The sequence below is a fragment of the Sinocyclocheilus grahami genome, unplaced genomic scaffold (genome assembly GCF_001515645.1).
Source record: "Sinocyclocheilus grahami isolate Dianchi unplaced genomic scaffold, SAMN03320097.WGS_v1.1 scaffold371.1, whole genome shotgun sequence".
NCBI lineage: Eukaryota > Metazoa > Chordata > Actinopteri > Cypriniformes > Cyprinidae > Sinocyclocheilus > Sinocyclocheilus grahami.
The window spans coordinates 384448-405151 of record NW_015505550.1 but is presented as its reverse complement, the minus strand read 5'-3'; the positions used below and the strand labels follow the sequence as shown (position 1 = coordinate 405151).

Genomic DNA, 20704 nt, shown 5'->3' with positions numbered 1-20704 from the left:
ATATATATATATATATATATATATATATTTCTTTTAATCTGGTAATAGTCCCATTTTGAACCATAATTTCTGATTCGATTGCATCATTTGCAGCGTGTCATGGAAATTGTTGTGCATTGCCTCATAAAATAATTTAAACATACCGTCTTGCAATTTTTTTTTAATGATTTTCAAAAGCTTTTTTGCTCAGAAACCCCAGAACACCTTTATGTTTCTGTACTGAAAGTCATTGAGTAGATAATTTCCTGGCCTTTACTGCACACACAATTTTCAGTCCCCTAAAAGAGTTTGAACTTACTTAATGGCATAAGCCTTATTATCATTATCATCAATCAACATTTTCATTTTTATTTTACACTTGCTACTGTTGGATTTATAAACGTGCCCTAGATCAGCACTTCCGCCACACGTGTAATGCTTTTCCAAGTGATGAATCACACATTATTCATCTTTTTTAGAACATTTATTTATTTTATAACTTCCCCCAAGTATTGTAAAAATGGACAGCAGTCTTAGGTGATACTATCATTTATCACACACAGACCCTCTGGTCTTTCCAGAATGACTAAGAAGCTTCTGAAGAACAGTTTATTGCTTGAAACAGCCAAATGTCTTTTTACCTTTGTCATCTGAAATTACAACCTTAGATTATACGTTTTGATAAAATACTCATCAAATACAAGCAAAATTGACAGCATCCTGGCATTACATATTTATCCAATGTATCAACACATGAAAAGCTACAAATATGCTGATTTTATCAAATACAAATAAGCTAATATGTGCAATATTTACTTTTTTAGACATGAATATGCAGACTGGAGCTCTTTCATACAGATGTACAGACAACAAAAGATCAGATCATCTTTGGTGTCACAGCATGTTTATGAAGTCACTTTTTATGAACACTGTCATTAATTAAAAACATTGGGTTTATCTGGAGGATCTATTACATATTTCATTTTTTTTGTCTGAGTGCACATTTCATTGTCTTGCATTGCAACTACTCAACAAAAACACATTCCATGGGAATAAAACCCTGAGATAATTTTCCATATCATCTGAAAACACTTCCTGAAGGGGGAAAAATAATTGCTGTAGTGTGCTCTTTTGTCCTCCTTTCTCAATGGTTGTATTATCACGGGATCTCAAACTATTTAAAGACAAGGCACTCACATGGGGATTGCAAATATACATAAAACAAACAAACATTAACCTGAAATTATTTCCAGAAATTAGTTACTAAAGGCAAAGACAGACTAATGTCAGTGGTCAAATATTCAAATTCAATAGACTCACACACATTATGATTAAAAATAAAAATAAACTACAAATGTAGGTCAGAATGCATATAGTTTCAGATTACACAGGCCTGCCTTTGTAGTTCACTGGAGATACATTCGTTCTTAACATACATAGCACTGCTATGGTCAAAAATCAGAAAAATAAAATTACGCAAATATAATCTAGTATAATAATCATTTTCACGAATATTTCAACATATTTTAAAGCACAGATTTACTCTCATTAGGGCCTGCCCTTATGTGATCAAATATGAAATACATAATCAATGCACCTAGCACAACTACAGTGATATACAGTGGGTACGGAAAGTATTCAGACCCCCTTAAATTTTTCACTCTTTGTTATATTGCAGCCATTTGCTAAAATCATTTAAGTTATTTTTTTTTCCTCATTAATGTACACACAGCACCCCATATTGACAGAAAAACACAGAATTGTTGACATTTTTGCAGATTTATTAAAAAAGAAAAACTGAAATATCACATGGTCCTAAGTATTCAGACCCTTTGCTGTGACACTCATATATTTAACTCAGGGGCTGTCCATTTCTTCTGATCATCCTTGAGATGGTTCTACACCTTCATTTGAGTCCAGCTGTGTTTGATTATACTGATTGGACTTGATTAGGAAAGCCACACACCTGTCTATATAAGACCTTACAGCTCACAGTGCCAGTATGGTTTAGTAATTAAAATCATTTAATTATTGTCCGTGCAGAGGCTATTCCGTTTTATTGATCTATGGCGCATTCATTTTGATTCTTTACACGTGTAATGATGTCCAGTGACTTGTTTGCATTATTTATGCATTATTTTATTTATTTGTAAGACTTTTTTATGACTAAATTTGGTAATGGGAGAGTAAAAATATTTTTAAAACGTACACCGTTCAAACTAGGCTGCTTATGTTGAAGTGTTTGGGATGTGGCTTTTAATGATGAGACCTTTTTTGTAATCAGGCTCTCAAAAAGTATATAACAATTTGGATATAGATTTATCGGCCAACATATCGGTTATCGGCTTTCAAAAATAAAGAATAATCGGTTATCGGTATCGGCCAAAATTTTCATATCGGTGCATCCCTAATGAAAACCTTCTCCAGAGTGCTCAGGATCTCAGACTGGGCCGAAGGTTTACCTTCCACCAAGACAATGACCCTAAGCACACAGCTAAAATAACGGAGTGGCTTCACAACAACTCTGTGACTGTTCTTGAATGGCCCAGCCAGAGCCCTGACTTAAACCCAATTGAGCATCTCTGGAGAGACCTAAAAATGGCTGTCCACCAACGTTTACCATCCAACCTGACAGAACTGGAGAGGATCTGCAAGGAGGAATGGCAGAGGATCCCCTGAAAAACTTGTTGCATCTTTCCCAAAAAGACTCATGGCTGTATTAGATCAAAAGTGTGCTTCTACTAAATACTGAGCAAAGGGTCTGAATACTTAGGACCATGTGATATTTCAGTTTTTCTTTTTTAATAAATCTGCAAAAATGTCAACAATTCTGTGTTTTTCTGTCAATATGGGGTGCTGTGTGTACATTAATGAGGAAAAAAAATTAACTTAAATGATTTTAGCAAATGGCTGCAATATAACAAAGAGTGAAAAATTTAAGGGGGTCTGAATACTTTCCGTACCCACTGTATATAGTCTGTATTAAGGATATAATATGCATTTTTCATACTGTACATCATAATGTTGTGATGCCTAAATAAATTAAACGTTGTTGTTTGAAGAAAATAGTGTATACATATATCCAGCTATTTATTTTCATCAGTCAAATTAGAAAAATAATTATCTGCTTATCTGTATTGGTCAGATTTTAACATTGGTGCATCCCTAGTATGCATTTCAAATAAAGTAGGTTGTCATTATATATTCATGTTCTCAAAACAGACAAGTCACTGCATTAACAAAACTACACACCTCACTAACTGTTCATCAAACAATAAAAACCGCAGGTCTGTCTTCTCTTCATGTCCAATCACTGTCCAATCAGTGTAGACTGTCCTTATTTAGGACCATTTATGCTGAATCATCTTGTAGATGAGTTTGGCTCCACAATTCTGACAGCACATATATGAATGCAAACTATACAAGTAATCCAATGGCGCTCAGCAAAAATCCACCTTAACTAGCCATATTCACTAGATGGTGGCCCTCTAACCAGATTGTAGTAGCCAGCCAAGGCGCCCAGATCTACATGGAGGGAACCTTTCTTCTTAGAGTGCCCAGAATCCTCAGTGTACAAGGAAGAATCTGAAAATAGATGAGTAAAGGATCTCAAGCATGCAATTTAATTAATTTGTCATGGTATACGTGTGTGTGTTGTGTGATATACCTTGGGTGCTGTCTGAAAACTGACTGAGCTGTCGCAGCATTGGATGTGTGCCTTCCTCCAGCGCAGAGTCCAGACTCCAACAGCGTGGCTGGTCCTCCCGAGAAGGATGGAGGGCCTCCTCGTTCAGTAATTCTGTGGCAGAGCTCCTCTGCACAGGGACCCTATCGAGTGCATGCTCCAGGAGCCTCCGCATCGCGGGGCTACAGCTTTCAGGTATGTCCTCCAGAGGAGGGGCCTGTTTGTGGATCTGCAAACAGGGATTATGAAAATCAATGGTGGCACAGGTGCATTCGCAAGCAGCCACATGCAAAGAAACACAGTACATGAAATTACATTCATTTACATGAAAAGGAACTGTAGTATGTGAAAAGGGAACTGAAACCAGTTGGACTGCAGTACAAATGTTGAACACAAATGTTTGACAAAAATAATTTTTTATAGAGCCAGCTTTCAGTCTGCTTCCATTACATGGGCAGCTCTTAAACTGAAACACAAAAACTAATCTGCAACACAGAGGAAGTTTAAACTGCTGATATTAGATTTTTCTTTTTTTTTTAAAGGGGTCATATGATGTTGCTAAAAAGAACATTATTTTGTGTATTTGGTGTAATGAAATGTTTATGCGGTTTAAGGTTAAAAAACACATTATTTTCCACATACTGTACATTATTGTTTCTCCTCTATGCCCCGCCTTTCTGAAACGCGTAGATTTTTACAAAGCTCATCGGTCTGAAAAGCAAGGTGTGCTCTGATTGGCCAGCTATCCAGTGCGTTGTGATTGGCCGAATTCCTCAAGCGTGTGACGGAAATGTAACGTCCCTTACCATATTGTGATGCCTGCGGCAACTACATGTGATGACCCCCGGCTGGACTCCGCTTCGTCCACGGTGAAAGCACGAAGTTGAAGTATTTCCTCAGCGACCAGCACGGATCTGCTCCAGGCATGATGAAGCGATATCGTCCTCTTTTGGAAGGCCAAACAAAGTAGTTTCGCTTTCACAATGAAGCACACAGTGCCTTCACGACATGGCGGCAGCTGCGGCAACAATACTACAGCGAGAATAAAAGTTACGCCTTCTTTCTTTGCGTGAACATTTGGGCGGCGTTATGCAAATCTTCCCACATAGTGACGTAGACATGTGGGGGCGTGTTAGAATGAGACGTTTTAGGTAGGTGTGGCTGACTCTTAACTTTGATAAAGAATATCTCTTTGGATTTGAGACTTTAGTCTTTGCAACTTTACAGATCTTCTTTATGCACCAAGAGCTTGTAACACTCCAAAGAGAAAGGAAAAATTGAAATCGCATTATATGACCCCTTTAATAAAATAGATATTTGGAAATTGCTCGCAATGGAAAAAAGAACTTGCCATCACAAGTTTTTTATCTTGTGATCCTTTGCTTTATAGTGGCTAAAAAAAAGAAAAGAAAAACTGATAGATTAAAAACTTTGTATATAAAATGTTTAGAGAACTTTTACAGAATTAGCATCCTTTACTTTACAGTAGTTTAAACTGATAAAAGGAAGCCTAAAAGAGAAAAAAAAACTAATAAAGAAAAAAGGATATAAATAATATTATATAATTATTAAAATGGTCTAGAATCTATTAAACTAAAAGTGCAAAAGCTAAAAAATAAATAAATTTAAATTATACCGAATTATTATTATAATTATTATTATTATTAAAATTATACAGAATCAGCATGAGACATGATGTGCTAATAGAGGCCCTCATGTCATTAAGTTATGACATCAACCTGCATGGCATTTCTGGGTTTTGCTCTGAGGTTAATGTATATAGTCAGTTTCAAACGGTGAGGTTTTGCCACGTTCAGGGACTCTCCCTATACTGCTTCAGTAAAATACATACATACAAAATACAATTAAAAGAGCAAACAGTTCAATGCATCTTGATAAAATCGAAAAAGCACACTCACTATGTAAAGGTATGAGGGGTAGGCTGTTCTGGGATATCTCCTAACCCATGGAGGACTTCCACTCAGCATGTGTATGATTGTGGTTCCCAGACTGTAGATGTCAGTCTTTGTGTTGTGTCCTCGACATAAAACTAGCTCTGGACTCATATACATCTGTATAGAAGGAAAACAGGGACAGTGAGCTCAGAATTAACATATGCAGCAACTTTTCTTGTTTTTATTCAAGACAATGCAATTTTGTGCATCGAATACTGGACTAGCTGCTTTCTACTGTTCAGTCACTCTTAATAATATAAATATGAAAAACAAGTTCTGATGTAATAGGCAAATGGTTGGTGAACATCTGGTGAGCTGCTCACTGTACTTCCTTACAGTAAACAACTTTATTATTCTATTTGGGGAATCTTCAGTGCTGGTCAACAAGGCATGCTGGACTTTCCAAATGGGGCAAAAAGTCAGCTAATGTGCATGTGTTTGTGTCCTTTTGGGCCTTTCCCAGAGTTTGTTAGGGAACAGAATGTCAGCTAAGAGGGGGAAAAGTGTGTCTGTGTATGTGTGTGCCTTCTGGCTTTTCAGATCTCCTTTCAGAATCACCATTTAACTATTTTAAAAATGTACATATCATAAGACATATTTATGACTTTCCAAAGGAATTCTGCCAACAGCACAATCAGGAACTGTCAATTTCTTCATTGGATCTCAAAATAGACTAAACTAACCTTTAGTCACAACACAGTGGCAGACCAAATATGGAAAAATTTAAATGTGCAAAGTGACCTCAAACATACTCACCTCAGTGCCACGTAGGTCACGAGGAAGATATACATCATCCTTCATCTGTACTGTAAGCCCAAAATCCACCAGCACGGCTTTAGCAGACATCAGCACAATATTACTGGCTGCAGGGACAAACATGTAATTTAGATAATGTCTAAAACACATCAAAGCTAAAAAAAACAACATTCAGAAATGTGTAGCAATATTTGAGATATAAAATATAGGTTGTTCAGTTCTGGTCTGTGCTGCACAGCGAGACAAATGCAGCAAGGTGTTGTTTTCCAGAAGCAGAGTAAGGTCATTACTCATGGTAAGGGTTGAATATTTGAAAAACAGATCATCGGAAGTCTCAAAACCCCCTTTTCTTGCTCTCCCTCCATATTTCACACTACTTGAAATAACATGTTTCCTCTCCAAGCCAAATGTCAGAAAGCCAGTCCTCAAAACCACAAAGCAGAATACTGTGATTGGTCACTCATTTCACTGAATCTCTCTGTCTCTTCATGTTACTCTCTCAGTCTTACTAAAAGCATTATTTAGATCGGTGGCATGTTGAATACACCCTTGAAAGTAATACATTTGAGCAATCGTGTCTGTCTTCTTCCTGCTCTCGCTCTCCTGACTGGAAATTCCAGACGCTTGAGAAGTCATAAGCTGCAGCGCTGACTGACTCCTGCGTATGACTAAACAGCAGCAGAATGCTGTCGGTCACAACCCCACCATATTAAATTATGTTGTGTTCCTCATCTTTTTAAGGGCATAAACTAAAAACGCTTCTCTAGCTTGTGGTCAATGCTCTGTCAATCATTTAACATTGCTGCTTCCTCTTGATGGCCTCATTTCAAGTTCCGTCAAATAAGCTAAATACCTTCCTTGACCACATTATCATTATCTGATTTACCTACAGAGCATCTTTGTTGCATTTAGGGGGAAAATAACAGTGGTTTGGTGTGTGTGGTTTGCAATGAAAAAAAGTCCTGAACTGCTTTTGACCCTTCTTTTGAAATGTGTTTTGAAAATTCAATTCAGAGCAGCTGAGGTAAAATGGTCATAAACAACCTGTTTGGCAGGAAACTGCAGTGATATTTCAGAAAAAAATACCTTTATGATACAATCCAAAGCACTTACGTTTGATGTCGTGGTGTATAATCTTGTGAGAGTGCAAGTACTCCAGGCCTCGCAGAACCTGCTGAGAGACCCAAATGATCTCGAACTCTCTCATTGGACCACAGCTATCCAGCTTCTCCAGAACCGAGCCCCCTTCACCCGCTTCCATGAACAAATGCACCGTCTGCTCCCACAGCAATGCCCCATACAGCTCTGCTATGTTTTCGTGCCGGAACCGGGCTTGGATTTCCACCTCTGCAGGCTTGAAATGTTCCACAGGAATCTGGAGAGAAAGTACACCTAACTTATACATTTCAGACAGTATGGAAGTGCACCAAAAATGAGCTTGCTCATTATACTTATATGTATAAAAGATGCTATTTAAATGGGTCATATGACATAAGAGCTTGTAACACTCCAAAGAGAAAGGAAAAACTTAAATCGCATCATATGACCCCTTTAAGCATTCACATATGCAAATAATTTGACAAGAAAGACAAAATACAGATGGCTTAGAGAAGGTGGAAGCAACCCTGTAATATATGTGCAGTCTTTCTATTTATGATCTACATATTTCCCCATCTATATTCATAATATTAATTACAAGAATCACACTACCACACCAATTTCCTAAGTACTGAATTACTAGTAGTTACAGATTGATATATACACCAGGTTGATTATATATTTCTCTGTTTTGGGTGTTATATTATTTTAATATATTAATATATTATATTAAAATATATTCATATTATATTCATGCCCACTTAAACAATGAACAGTATTTCAGAAATCTACCAACATTTTCGTCAATGGATAATGCAAATTTTTTAGCAGATTTTGAGAAAAAAATTTTGTAAAATAAATTAATTTACATTACAAAATAATTTAATAGATTTAGTCATTTTATAGATTATTTTTAATCAGATTTTATTGCATATGCCAGTGTTAGTGACAAAAGAATGTCTTTGTCATTGAGTCTGCAGTTAAGTGTCTCCAAGACTCACATAGAGCAGCGTTCCTGAATAAATCACTGTTTTTGAACGAATCGGTTGAGTGAATGATGTAATGACTCACTCATAAAGAATAAGTGTTCTTGAACTAATCGGTTAAATTAACGATTCAATGACACATAAAAGTCGCCACATAATGCTACATCAACCAACAGTTATAATAATTGATTATACAGGACATCAACCACCCTGACCCCTAATTACTAATTATTTGATCAAAACGTTAAAGGCCACAATAAGAGGGTGAATATTTCTGTACAAGTCAGCAACAACCGGTTAAGCTGACCACAAGTTTGAAACGTTAGACATCTGCACTCTGCCACACAGTTGAGACACTGTCTCTGTGGGCTGCATGTTTCCACGGGGGTGTTCCTGTCAGCTTCCTGTGTGCGTTACAACCATTCACAGTTTCTGTTCAAACACTGCATGCTGCACACTGACCCTCTAAACATTTAAAGGAAATTGGGTTATTTCCCAAAAGTGCTCTTCCCCATTTCAAACTATTCTCTTATTGCTGCTACAGTTTCTACAAGAAGTGTTTCTCTTTTCAGAGCCCTTATTTTTCCATTGTACATAAAGCCTTGTTGGCCTCACATGCTGGTGCATAAGATCATCACAAGGACACATCATACAGTATCATGTATCTTCTGTCTTCTATTTTCACGTGAGGAGTGTATGTTTACTTAATGACTGACTTTATGCTTGAAATCTTTCCTTTCTGCAGTTATTAAATTGTTTTCAACATAGTGTTTTGAACAAACAGTACAAAATATGATTTTGCTTTACTCATAAAAGAACACAGATTCCCAGAAGGGAAGTCATGTCCATTAAAACCTCCTAGTGGAATATAAAAACAACTACCTTTGCCAAAAAAAAAAGGTTGAGATTCATTAAACAAACATTCTCCGGATTCCCGGACTTACTAGTTTGCATGCCATTCGCTTCCGAGTTTTGATGTCCTGAGCTAGATGGACCTTCCCAAATGAGCCTTTGGGAACATGTCCAGGGCCTGGAGGCTTGTAGGTTAGTTTCCACGGAAACAGAAGGACATCCAAGTCAATGCGATAATGCCCCTCCTTAATGACCATATCTGTCTGCAGGAACAAAGCAGGGCGTTCATGAGAGTAAGGCTATGACAACTTGTAAAACAAGTAAACCCTCCTTTACTTGCTGTATGTACAAATATGAGTTGCTTTGATTGAGCCAAAAATCTCACAGTGTAAAAAATTCATTCACATAATGCTTTAACATTATACTGTATATTGCAGCTGTATATGTTATGGATCTGTCAAAATAACCACCAATAGAGCTTACCTTGTTTAGCAGAACCCCCATTTCTTCACCCACCTCTAAGAGAGAGGAGGACGGTGTGTTTGAAATCAAATTTACAAAGTCCAGGAGGTCAGATGCTGTCCCATAACGGACCTTTCCGGGATTCTGCACATGTGAGATTAAATCCTGTGGCGTCTCCTCAATCTCATCCATATCTTCTTGCGAGAAACTTTCCTCAAATGAAACTACTGGTTCCACCTCCTCGCAAACACAGAAGAAATTCTCTGCCTCTTGGATGAAGTCTTCAATGTTCATGTGAGCAAGAAGCAGGTCTATACCAGCATTTTCATTCTTGTACTCCATCCTTGATTGAATCCTACAACAGAATGTTTGATCATTAGAAACAGGACACTAACTAATGTACTTCAGTGCATGCATCCATGCTGTTTTGCACCCATATGTATGTTTAAAGTGTGGTCAGGTGTGTTTCCTGATCTGCTTGCTTGCTCTATTTTCCTTGCAAGTGAGGGGTGGTTTTCAGGGGGTGGGAAACCCCGAGATGGGCTTTCTTCTTCAAAACAAATGGCAGTTAAAACATTTAGCCTACATTGAAATTTGAAGATCTTTTGAAGGTCCTTAAGCACAAGCTCACAAGTACAAATAAGATTTGTAAGAAATGTGAGACTGACTGTCTGTTTTGACATACCTCCACAAACCCAATTTACACACACACACACACCTGTTGGTATATGTGATTTACGGAGACTCTCCATAGGCGTAATGGTTTTTATACAGTACAAACTGTATTTTCTATTGCCATACACTAACCCCACACTTAAACCTACCCCTCACAGAAAACTTTGTGCGTTTTTAGATAAAAAAAAAAAACACCATTTAGTATTTTTTTAAGCTTTTTGAATTACAGGGACACAGAAAGTGTCCTCATAAACCACCTTCATATTGTAATACTTATGTTATACCCATGTCATTATACAAATTTGTGTCCTCATAAACCACATGAACCTGCACACACACACACACACAAAGTGCTGAAAAATTCTCATCAACCTCATCTCCTAATACATACTTAATGTGGAATAAAAGCATGTGTAACAACGACGACAACAATAACAACAATAATCATTATTAAAATATACTGATGCTCAGAAACACTGACTAGAAATAGGCAGCTGACAAGGTTTTCAGTCACTGCAAATGACCAACCTGCTTGTCCTGCTGTGTGCATTTCAAACTATGATAATAGTACTAACTGCTCGACATAAACAAAACGATATAATATCTATAAAATACCAGTCGTTTGCTTACCTCTCGGTCAGAGTGATAACAGCAGGGCACATGCTCACTGATTGTCCATAGTTCCCACTGAAGCTCTACAGACTGACGCTCGCAGATGAGAGGAATGTGAGCCGCGCCTCCGCTCGGCGTCTACGTCAGCTGCGGTTTCGTTTTCTCTTTTCAACGAGAGGTATTTTCTCATTGAGAGGTCACCTATCTGCTTTAATTTGGCCACAGTCTCCTATCAGAATGTTCGGTGGAAGAAGAAGGGTGTCATTCGCTTTCATCTTCATGATACGCAAGAGAAAAAGTTGCACATTGTAACAATCTAGCGGTAGCAAAGAAAAGCATAAGCTAGTATGAACGCTGTAAAGAAAGACCCACACGTCTGTGCCCTTTGATATGAGCTTAAAAACGTCATTGCTCTTTGTCAATCTCAAAAAGTGTATGCAAATTAGTGAAGTCCGCAGCACTATAGGTGCCGTTTTGTTCGTGAACGAATCGTTTTAAATGAATCTTTTAGATAAGTAAATCGTTTTCGTTCATTACTGTGACTCGTTCGTGAATGATGTAAAGTGACATCAAGTAACGTTACACTTGCAGAAATTATCACTAAACGAATCAGTGAACGAGTCTTTTGGTGAACGAGCCACGGGAATGAACTGCTGTGTGTCTTGCTTTTTTTAAAGAAGTAAGCTGGCCGTTATGTTTCCATAATTCAATGTTTTAGGCGTGTAAATAGCTCACTTTCACTTGTGAATGAAATTAATGAACTGTGACTCGACTGACGTGACGGCATCTAACTTTTCCACGACATTCTAATTTATTGAGATGCACCTGTACATCATAACATGGGAACTTGCAGAAAAAGTCACTAAAATGAATCAGTGAACGAATCCTTTGGCGAACAAATTCAAAGTATTACTTTTTTAAATTAGTCAAAATCTCCAACACTATTTTCAAGTAGGCATTTTCAAATTTGAGGATCCCCCGGATTCAGCCATAGCTTGACATTTTCGGGCTTTTCCAAATTCGCAACGCAGGACTGCAGGTCCGTTCACAGCCACCGTGGAGGCAATGTGTACGCACGCGCCCATCTCAAATCAACAATGGCGGCCTCCTCTGTCGTGTCTAGGTTACGTTTAAGGGGGTTCGGAGGGCTTGATAGATTTGGTTTTGGTTTGGAAACTCAAACGCTTGGAAGATTCACCTCGACTACATCGGCAATCAAAGCCCAGACAGAGAACAAGACAGCGAAAGCAGGTAACATTGTTTTTCTTTAGATATGTAGACATGACATTTAGCAAGTGATCTCAATTAAGTATTGGGAATGACAGCTGTAAAACGTGTTCATGTTTTCATCTGCCATTTTATGTTAAAAGTAAATACCAAGTTGTCTTCTCATGGTAAAATAATAATCGTAATAGAAATAACTAATTCAAGCCTCTTTCGACTTGCCCCATTTTCGTTTTAATCACGCAAGCCAAGGAGAGTAAAACATTTCAAGCAATCCAAGAGGAGAGAAGAGAACAAGCTGAAAGATCGGTTTTGATCAGCTGTCCGTCTAAGATCAACGAAAATACGTTTTTAGATGACCTGTCTAAACATGGGACAATCAACAAGCATTTCTTCTACAATAGCTACGTAAGTGTTGTAGAACTATACAGTTAGAAGTTTGATATCTAGAAGTCATGTGATGCTTGATCACAAAGATCCGAAAGTGATTGAATGATTGTTTATCATGTGATTCTGTTTCTGTAGGGAGCATATGCAGTGGTTGAATTCTCCAGCAGAGAGAGCATTGCCTCGTTGAAGGAGAGCACTAATATACCAGCTGTTGAGCATGAAGCTGCAGTGCCTTTCAAATCTCGCCTGCTGTCATTAAAATGGCCAGGCAGTCAGTCGAGCAATCATCCCATGCCGAAGTTCAAAGTGCAGTCCCCTCTATCCATCAATGAAATCAGCCAACTGCTCTCGGAAAAGGACAGTGTAAGTCTTCCGTGTGTGATACGTTCATTTTTAAACCAAGACATATGATTAGTGTAATGGAAAAGGATAAAAATTGGAATGGGAGATGTGTTCAGCGGCTCCTTTTTTATGTTTGCTAGATGGAGCTTCAAATATGCATCTTCTCTTCACTTTTCTTCCACAGATAGATGAGCAACTGCAGTGTCTGACAGAGGCCTTAGAGCTCACAGAAGAGAACGTCAGGCTGCGCTTTCTTGTTTGTTCTCTACTTCAAGACATAGCTGGAGCATATTTCCCAGAATGCATCATCAGGCCTTTTGGCTCCACTGTCAACAGCTTTGGCAAACTGGGCTGTGATGTTGACATGATTCTGGATCTCGACGGCATCTATGCAACAAGCCAGAAAAAGGTCAGTGCTGTGGACTCCTTAAAGGGGTCATATGACGTTGCTAAAAAGAACATTATTTTGTGTATTTGGTAGGGATGTAACGATTCACTCAACTCACGATTCGATTCACGATTTTGATTTCACGGTTCAATTCGATTCACGATTATTATAATTTTTTTTAACAAAATTAGATTTAAGACATTATAAATTAAATGTGTCCTTTTATATTTGCTTGGACAAAATGCTGCACATTTCTTTGTGAAATTGATAATACTATAATAATATAATATAGCACTTGCATATTACTGCTCTTTTGTTGGTTTTGATTGCTTCTATTGTCCTCATTTGTAAATCGCTTTGGACAAAATTTCAATATAATGTAAATGTAAATAACAAAACTAAATTGAAATTTTAAAACAAGCCCCAAATCAAATAAATAAGTAACACAAATAAAATAAATATCTTCATATAAACAAAATAAGGCTTTGTCTGTGCTCTTTCCTTTTAAAATTAGAGGCAACCACTGCATTTTAATCTGGATCCAAACAAAGATGCTGCATACATGCAACATGAGCAGTTTTTAAACTACATTAGATTGTATAGTTTCGAAATTTGATGCAAAAACAGAATGGTTTGACTTCAGTTTTGTGAAACTATAAATAAGAATATCTGCATGAAACAGCAAAGCTGAATGAGATGCAGATTCACTCTCTCTCTTAAAGCGCTTCCTGGTTTCTGCTGTAAACAAAGCAGCGCTGAACTTATGAATAGAAGCAAGATGAAAAGAAAAAATACCATCTAAACTTTTCTAAAGACAGTAAGTTCCCCTCAGACATGCATTCATATAAACTCCTACACCTAAATGAATCAACCGATTTGAATCGTTACATATTTAAATCGTTTTTTAACCGGCTCGCAGTTAATCGTTACATCCCTAGTATTTGGTGTAATGAAATGTGTTTATGCGGTTTAAGGTAAAAAAAAACACATTATTTTCCACATACTATACATTATTGTTTCTCCTCTATGCCCCGCCTTTCTGAAACGCGTCGATTTTTACAAAGCTCATCCGTCTGAAAAGCGAGGTGTGCTGTGATTGGCCAGCTATCCAGTGCATGTGATTGGCCGAATACCTCGTGTGTGACGCAAATGTTACGCACCTACCATATTGTGATGCTGTGTTCCGGCCGGAGCGATGATTCAAAAACATGACAACCCATTATAAACGAGGCATTCGTTGCATCCAGTGGGGACATAATTATGGATTATAATGACTTTTTATATCATTTATATTGATGATTTTGAATCATCAGTGGCAAATTCTTTAAATATAAAAAACGTACTTACAATCTGTGAGTCAGAACAGCCGGCATTGTAGTCTACTCTACCAGGATCAGTAAACAGTCCTCCATAAAATGTGCTGCACACATCTGAATATTTGGGTTGAAGTGTTCTGGAACAGTGTTGTAAATACAACTTAACCACTGATTTCTAGTTGTGTCCATTTTTGGAAGGCCAAACAAAGTAGTTTGCTTTCACAATGAAACACAGCGTCAAACACGGCGGCCTTGAGTGAGCAGAGGCCGGGGGCTAGAGTGAGGCACAACGAAACACACAGTGCCTTCACGACATGGCGGCGGCAACAACAATACTACAGCGGGAATAAAAGTTATGCCTTCTTTCTTTGCGTGAACATTTGGGGTGGTGTTATGCAAATCTTCCCAGATAGTGACGTAGGCATGTGGGGGTGTGTTAAAACGAGCCGTTTTAGGTAGGTGTGGCTTAACTTTTATAAAGAATATCTCTTTGGATTTGAGACTTTAGTCTTTGCAACTTTACAGATCTTCTTTATGCACCAAGAGCTTGTAACACTCCAAAGAGAAAGGAAAAATTTAAATGGCATCATTTGACCCCTTTAAGTAGATTAAATCTAAATGGGATAGTTTACCCAGAATTCTGTCTTTTGCTGATCCTCCTTATCCTTGTGTCATTGCAAACCTGAATTTTGAATAATGTTTGTAACCTAACAGCTTTGATTTCTAAATCAGACAAAGACCACTTAGACATTAATCAAAATACCTTATTTTTTTTGTTGTTCTGCAGAGTCAAGTCAGTCATATAGTTTTAGGAATTGTTATAGTTTTAGTTTTGGAATCACATGAGAATGAGTAAATGATCACAGAATTTTCATTGTTGGGTGAACTGTCCTTTTAAGTTCCCCTTCAGTATGAAGAGTGAAAATCTAATTTGTTGTTGTTTTTGCCTAGTTACTGATTAGATTTTTTTTTTATATTTGAAAGACAACTTTTATAGTACTATATAGCTGTCATTGTATTGTCATTAAAAATATTAAAATTGCATGACTAAATAATAAAATTTCAATGTTCTGGTCAATTTTAAGCCATTATGTCTACAATTAAAAATATGCATTCAATTTCTACAATTAATGAAGGTTAGAACAATAGCAGTGATATTTTTTTAATTCATTGATTACTGTATGCAGTAATGTTTTAAACAGGGCTCAGGACTGTCTCTGGAGTACCAGGTGAAGAGAGGAGCATCAGAGCGGGCTGTGACCCAGAGTATCCTCTCAGTCATTGGGAAATGTGTAGACCAGTTCGGCCCTGGATGTGTGGGCGTCCAGAACATTCTCCAAGCTCGATGTCCTCTTGTCCGCTTTGCTCACCAACCCTCTGGCTTTCAGTGTGATCTCACTGCCAATAACAGGTAATGTCTGCTGAATAACGTGTCACATAATTAGCCATACTCAAACTGCGTCTTGAAATAAGACTTCAGAAGCTGAAAAGGAAAGTAATAATTAATCTCTGTAAGTCCCATACAAAGATTTTTTAAGTGTTGTTTTGTGGGCGTTAAGGGCTGCCAGCTTATTTTCTCACTCCCATTTATACTTCCCCAAAACAAAGGTCACTGTCATGCTTCCTTTTTAGAATGTGACGCACCAGTAATGCACAGAAATCTGCTCAGCAGTTTTTGTTGTGCTGAGACCCCTCATGGGGCAAGCTGTGGGTTAAAGAGGGGCACTGAATGTGCATAATGAGAAACACAGTCCTTTATTTGCCCTTGATGGATATATGGTGGAGGATGTATGAACACAGGAGTAAAAAGCCTGGGGAACATGAAATGCATTTATTTAATATTATTAAAAGTTAGTTGTTAGTTTTTTTTCTGAGGGACAGGATAATAATTTGCATTTGCTAATAACATGCATTTATACATGAATAATAGCAAAATATTTCGTTTGTATTTTTTGAGTTTTCTAGTCTGTGATTGTTTCTTAGTTACTCACTTATTTAGATATTTGTGTACTTATTTGAATTGCTTATTTTGATATGACTTAATAGTTTAAATATAAAAAAATGTGCGGTGCACTCCTAGTGGCACCAGATAGAACAGGTTTTCCAAATATTCTTCAATATTTTAATCAAACAGATAGTCCAGTCCTAAACCCATGTTTTGTTTTATTTGTGACCCTGGACCACAAAACCAGTCTTAAGTGTAAATTTTTCGAAATTGAGATTTTTCTATAATTTGAAAGCTAATTAAATAAGCTTTCCATTGATGTATGGTTTGTTAGGATAGGACAACATTTGACCGAGATACAACTATTTGAAAATCTGAAATCTGAGAGTGCAGAAAAAATCAAAATGCTGAGAAAATCGCCTTTAAATTTGTCCAAATGAAGTTCTTAGCAATGCATATTACTAATCAAAAATTTGTTTTGAAATATTTACGGTGGGAAATTTACAAAATATCTTCATGGAACATGATCTTTACTTAATATCCTAATGATTTTTGGCATAAAAGAAAAATCTATAATTTTGACCCATACAATGTATTTTTGGTTATTGCTCCAAATATAACCCAGCGACTTAAGACTGGTTTTGTGGTCCAGGGTCACATTTAACGTTCTCATGTGTGCAGGGTGGCGATGAAGAGTTCAGAACTGTTGTTTCTCTACGGCCAGCTGGACCCTCGTGTTCGGCATCTGGTGTTCAGTGTGCGGTGCTGGGCTCGGGCTCATAGCATCACAAGCAGTATTCCAGGAGCATGGATCACCAACTTCTCTTTAACGGTCATGGTAGTTTTCTTTCTACAGCAGAGGAATCCTCCCATACTGCCCACACTGGACCGACTGAAGGAGCTGGCAGGTATACACAGTTGTACTTTTACAGCCATGCTTCTCTGCAGTTTCTTGTCTATTGTACTATACTGCCATACAAAGGCAAAAGACAGTAACTACACATTTGGTTAAAACATATGACTGAAATAGGTTCTCTTATTATGTTCTGTCCTGTTACAGATGAGTTTGCCTCAAGTATGCTCGGATTCAGAGAAAGAGTGCGAAAATTAATATTGAAAAAAAAGAACTCAATTAAAATATCAAAAAGCCATTTTTTTGCAGTGTTGTTTGTACCTTTCTAAAGGTCAGTGGGGAAAGCTGTGGTGCCCCTTACTCTAAAAAACTGTATACCTTTTTTCATGTGACTGTACAATTTAAGTTGATAAATTAATCAAGAGTGACAGTAAATATTTTTACATTGTTACAAATTATTCCTATTTCAAATAAATGCTGTTCTTTCTAAGTTTTTATTAATCCTGAAAAATATGTATTAAGGTTTCCACAAAAAAGAAAGAAATTAAGCTGCACAACCATTTTCAAGAGTGATAATAATAAATGTTTCTTGTTATATAAGAATGATTTCTGAACGATCATGTGACACTAAAGACTGGAGTAATGGCTGCTGAAAATTCAGCGTTGCCTTCATGTAAATAAATGACATTCTAAAATATATTAAAATAGAAACCATTGATTTTCAATCATAATATTTCACAATATTAGTGTTTTTGCTGTTTTTGATCAAATAAATGCAACCTTGGTAAGCATAAGAGCTTACTTTCAAACACATTAAAACATCTTACAGAACCCAAACTTTAAAGAGTAATAGTATACATTTAGAATGAGCCCTACATATACATACATTCTAGATGGCTTGGATTATTTGCTTTGAACTAACATTTGATTTTACAAGTCAAATTGCCCTTTTATAAAACCTTGTAAATTATTTTCCATAGCCTCATAATTCATAGCTATGAGTTAAAAATTAAGCATTTTCTCAAAATGGCAGCTGTTGGGTAAAGTGTGTCAGATGTTTGGGAGTGCATCAGTGGCTCAGCTAATAGTGATTAGTATTCAGAAAATACGACTACACAATTCCTGTTTCAAATTTTTAAATTACAATCATATATATATATATATATATATATATATATATATATATATATATCCTGTATGTAAAACACATTAGACACTGCTGTCTCATAGTCTGTAAAGTATAGTGGCTCAGGATACATCACACTATATGACTCGCCTCTGAGCTGACTGTCTAAACACAATAATCGTTTTCTTTTTTTGGCCTGCCAGGGTCAAGGACAGTGATGCCACAATAGTGATACAGAATCCATTACTATATGGAGGCCGCTCAAATTATATTTATGCTTTGTGTGTGTGCACTTTCCAGGACCATCGGATAAGTGTGTCATTGAGGGTAATGACTGCACTATTGTCAGTGACCTTAGCAAGATTACACTGCAGCAGAACACAGACACATTAGGTGAGTGGAGCACATGGATTGTTTTCATAATTTACACAAACTTAATCAAAGGTTTTACTTTTTCACCTGTGTTCTGATGGCTCATTTCTGTGATGCTTTTGTAATGCATTCAATTTCTATTGAGCGTTAATGACACTGCTGTTGATTTTTCTGTTGTTTTAATGTTTTCATCCATAGAGAAACTGTTGCAGGAATTCTTTGAGTTTTATGGCAATTTTCCTTTCAACAAGACATCGATTAATATCAGGAAGGTGAGTCATCCACCGACGACATGAGCATCCATGCGCAATCTCCCAGAGGACACTGCTGACGTCTTAGCAGACCCTCCACAAACGCCCACCAGAGGGCAGTGTATATATATATATATATATTCAATTCAAAGAAAGTGTCTGTCTGCAGTGGACACAGATATGCAGTTGCAATCAAATCTATTCAACTCCCTTGACATGTAAGACGTTCTGTTGCCGTAAACAAAGGTTTAGGAAAACAATTCAACCAAAGCATCAATAAAGTATTTTAGAAAGTTTATTCATACACATTTGAGTGATTCTGAGATTTATGAAGTTGATGAAAAATGGAGAGAAAAAAAATCGAATTGGAGCAACATATTAATGTACAAAATGATTTAACCCTCAAATTTTGTAGAGAATCTTTTATTCTTTATCATGTCCAATAAGCGTTACCTCTAAGTGATTACAGGTTTCTGCTTACAGCAGCTCTCTACTGGAATCTTAGCCCATACCTCATGCAAAAGGTTCCAGAGATCACTGATAATCTTTGGTTTTCATGTCACCACTGCTTTCTTCAAATTCCACCAAATATTTAAATGAGATTTAAATCTGAAGACTGAACAGATCACTCAAGAACATTTCACGGCCAATCCCTTCATATTATTAAAGTCTCTTTAATAATGCAGTTAAAATTATAATGCAAAAAAATATTTTTGATTGCAGTGATTGGGGTCTATATGTCTGAGACCACTGGTGAAAATGCTTTTATTTTGTGTGTTTCCAATTTGATACTTTTTTTGTTGTTGTTTTTGTACATTAAATGATCAGTATAACAAACTGAGTGAAAATTCTGATGCAATTGATGTGTTAATACTGTGCCTTTAAGTGTCTGAAGGCTTAAATATCCTGCTTTATATCTCTTTCACCAGGGAAAGGAGCAGACCAAACCGGAAACGACAGCTTTGTATATCCAGAATCCATTTGAAACCACTCTAAACATTAGCAAGAATGTTAATGCAACACAGCTAGAACGTTTCGTGGCACTTTGTCGTGAAAGTGCTTGGCTTCTCCAGCAGAAGGAAATTCTTAACCAATGTCCGGACTCACCGTGGGGGTTCGCCGCACTTCTCCTCCCTTCAGTCACCTCAGGAGCAGGGGTGAAAAGTCGCAGGAAGAGAAAACTGGAACCAGCTAGCTCAAGAATAAAGAACCTGTTAGACTCTCTGAAGATTAAAGGTGGTGAAACTGTAGCAAAGAAAGGAAATGCAAACTCTAGTAGGTGATATGGTGAATAAACTTCACTCACCCTGAAGAGCACAGGAAAAGTCTTCTGAAGAACGAATTTAAATGGCCAACATGCCCAAAGAGTGGAACAAATGTGAAGTTTATGTATTTCTACAGTCAGAATCTGTAAGTCTTTTAAGAAATGTTTAAAAA

The 20704-nt window shown here is 37.1% G+C and overlaps 2 protein-coding genes across 2 annotated transcripts; one reads left to right on the top strand and one right to left on the bottom strand.

The window, feature by feature from the left end:
• Positions 1-2966: 2966 nt before the first annotated feature.
• On the bottom strand, positions 2967-11423 carry LOC107549410 (mitogen-activated protein kinase kinase kinase 8-like). Its single transcript, XM_016230481.1, has 8 exons — positions 11079-11423; positions 9795-10128; positions 9404-9574; positions 7489-7750; positions 6376-6482; positions 5584-5736; positions 3647-3893; positions 2967-3564 (listed from the first exon to the last, which is right to left on the bottom strand). The coding sequence occupies exons 1-8, from the start codon at positions 11108-11110 to the stop codon at positions 3440-3442; spliced, it is 1431 nt and encodes a 476-aa protein (XP_016085967.1). The 5' UTR covers positions 11111-11423; the 3' UTR covers positions 2967-3439.
• mtpap (mitochondrial poly(A) polymerase) lies at positions 11164-20697 on the top strand. The gene is made up of 10 exons (XM_016230468.1): positions 11164-11174; positions 12049-12311; positions 12532-12692; positions 12810-13037; positions 13201-13425; positions 15923-16131; positions 17347-17573; positions 18945-19037; positions 19215-19288; positions 20197-20697. Exons 1-10 carry the CDS (start codon positions 11164-11166, stop codon positions 20548-20550), a joined length of 1845 nt encoding a protein of 614 aa, XP_016085954.1. The 3' UTR covers positions 20551-20697.
• Positions 20698-20704: the final 7 nt, after the last annotated feature.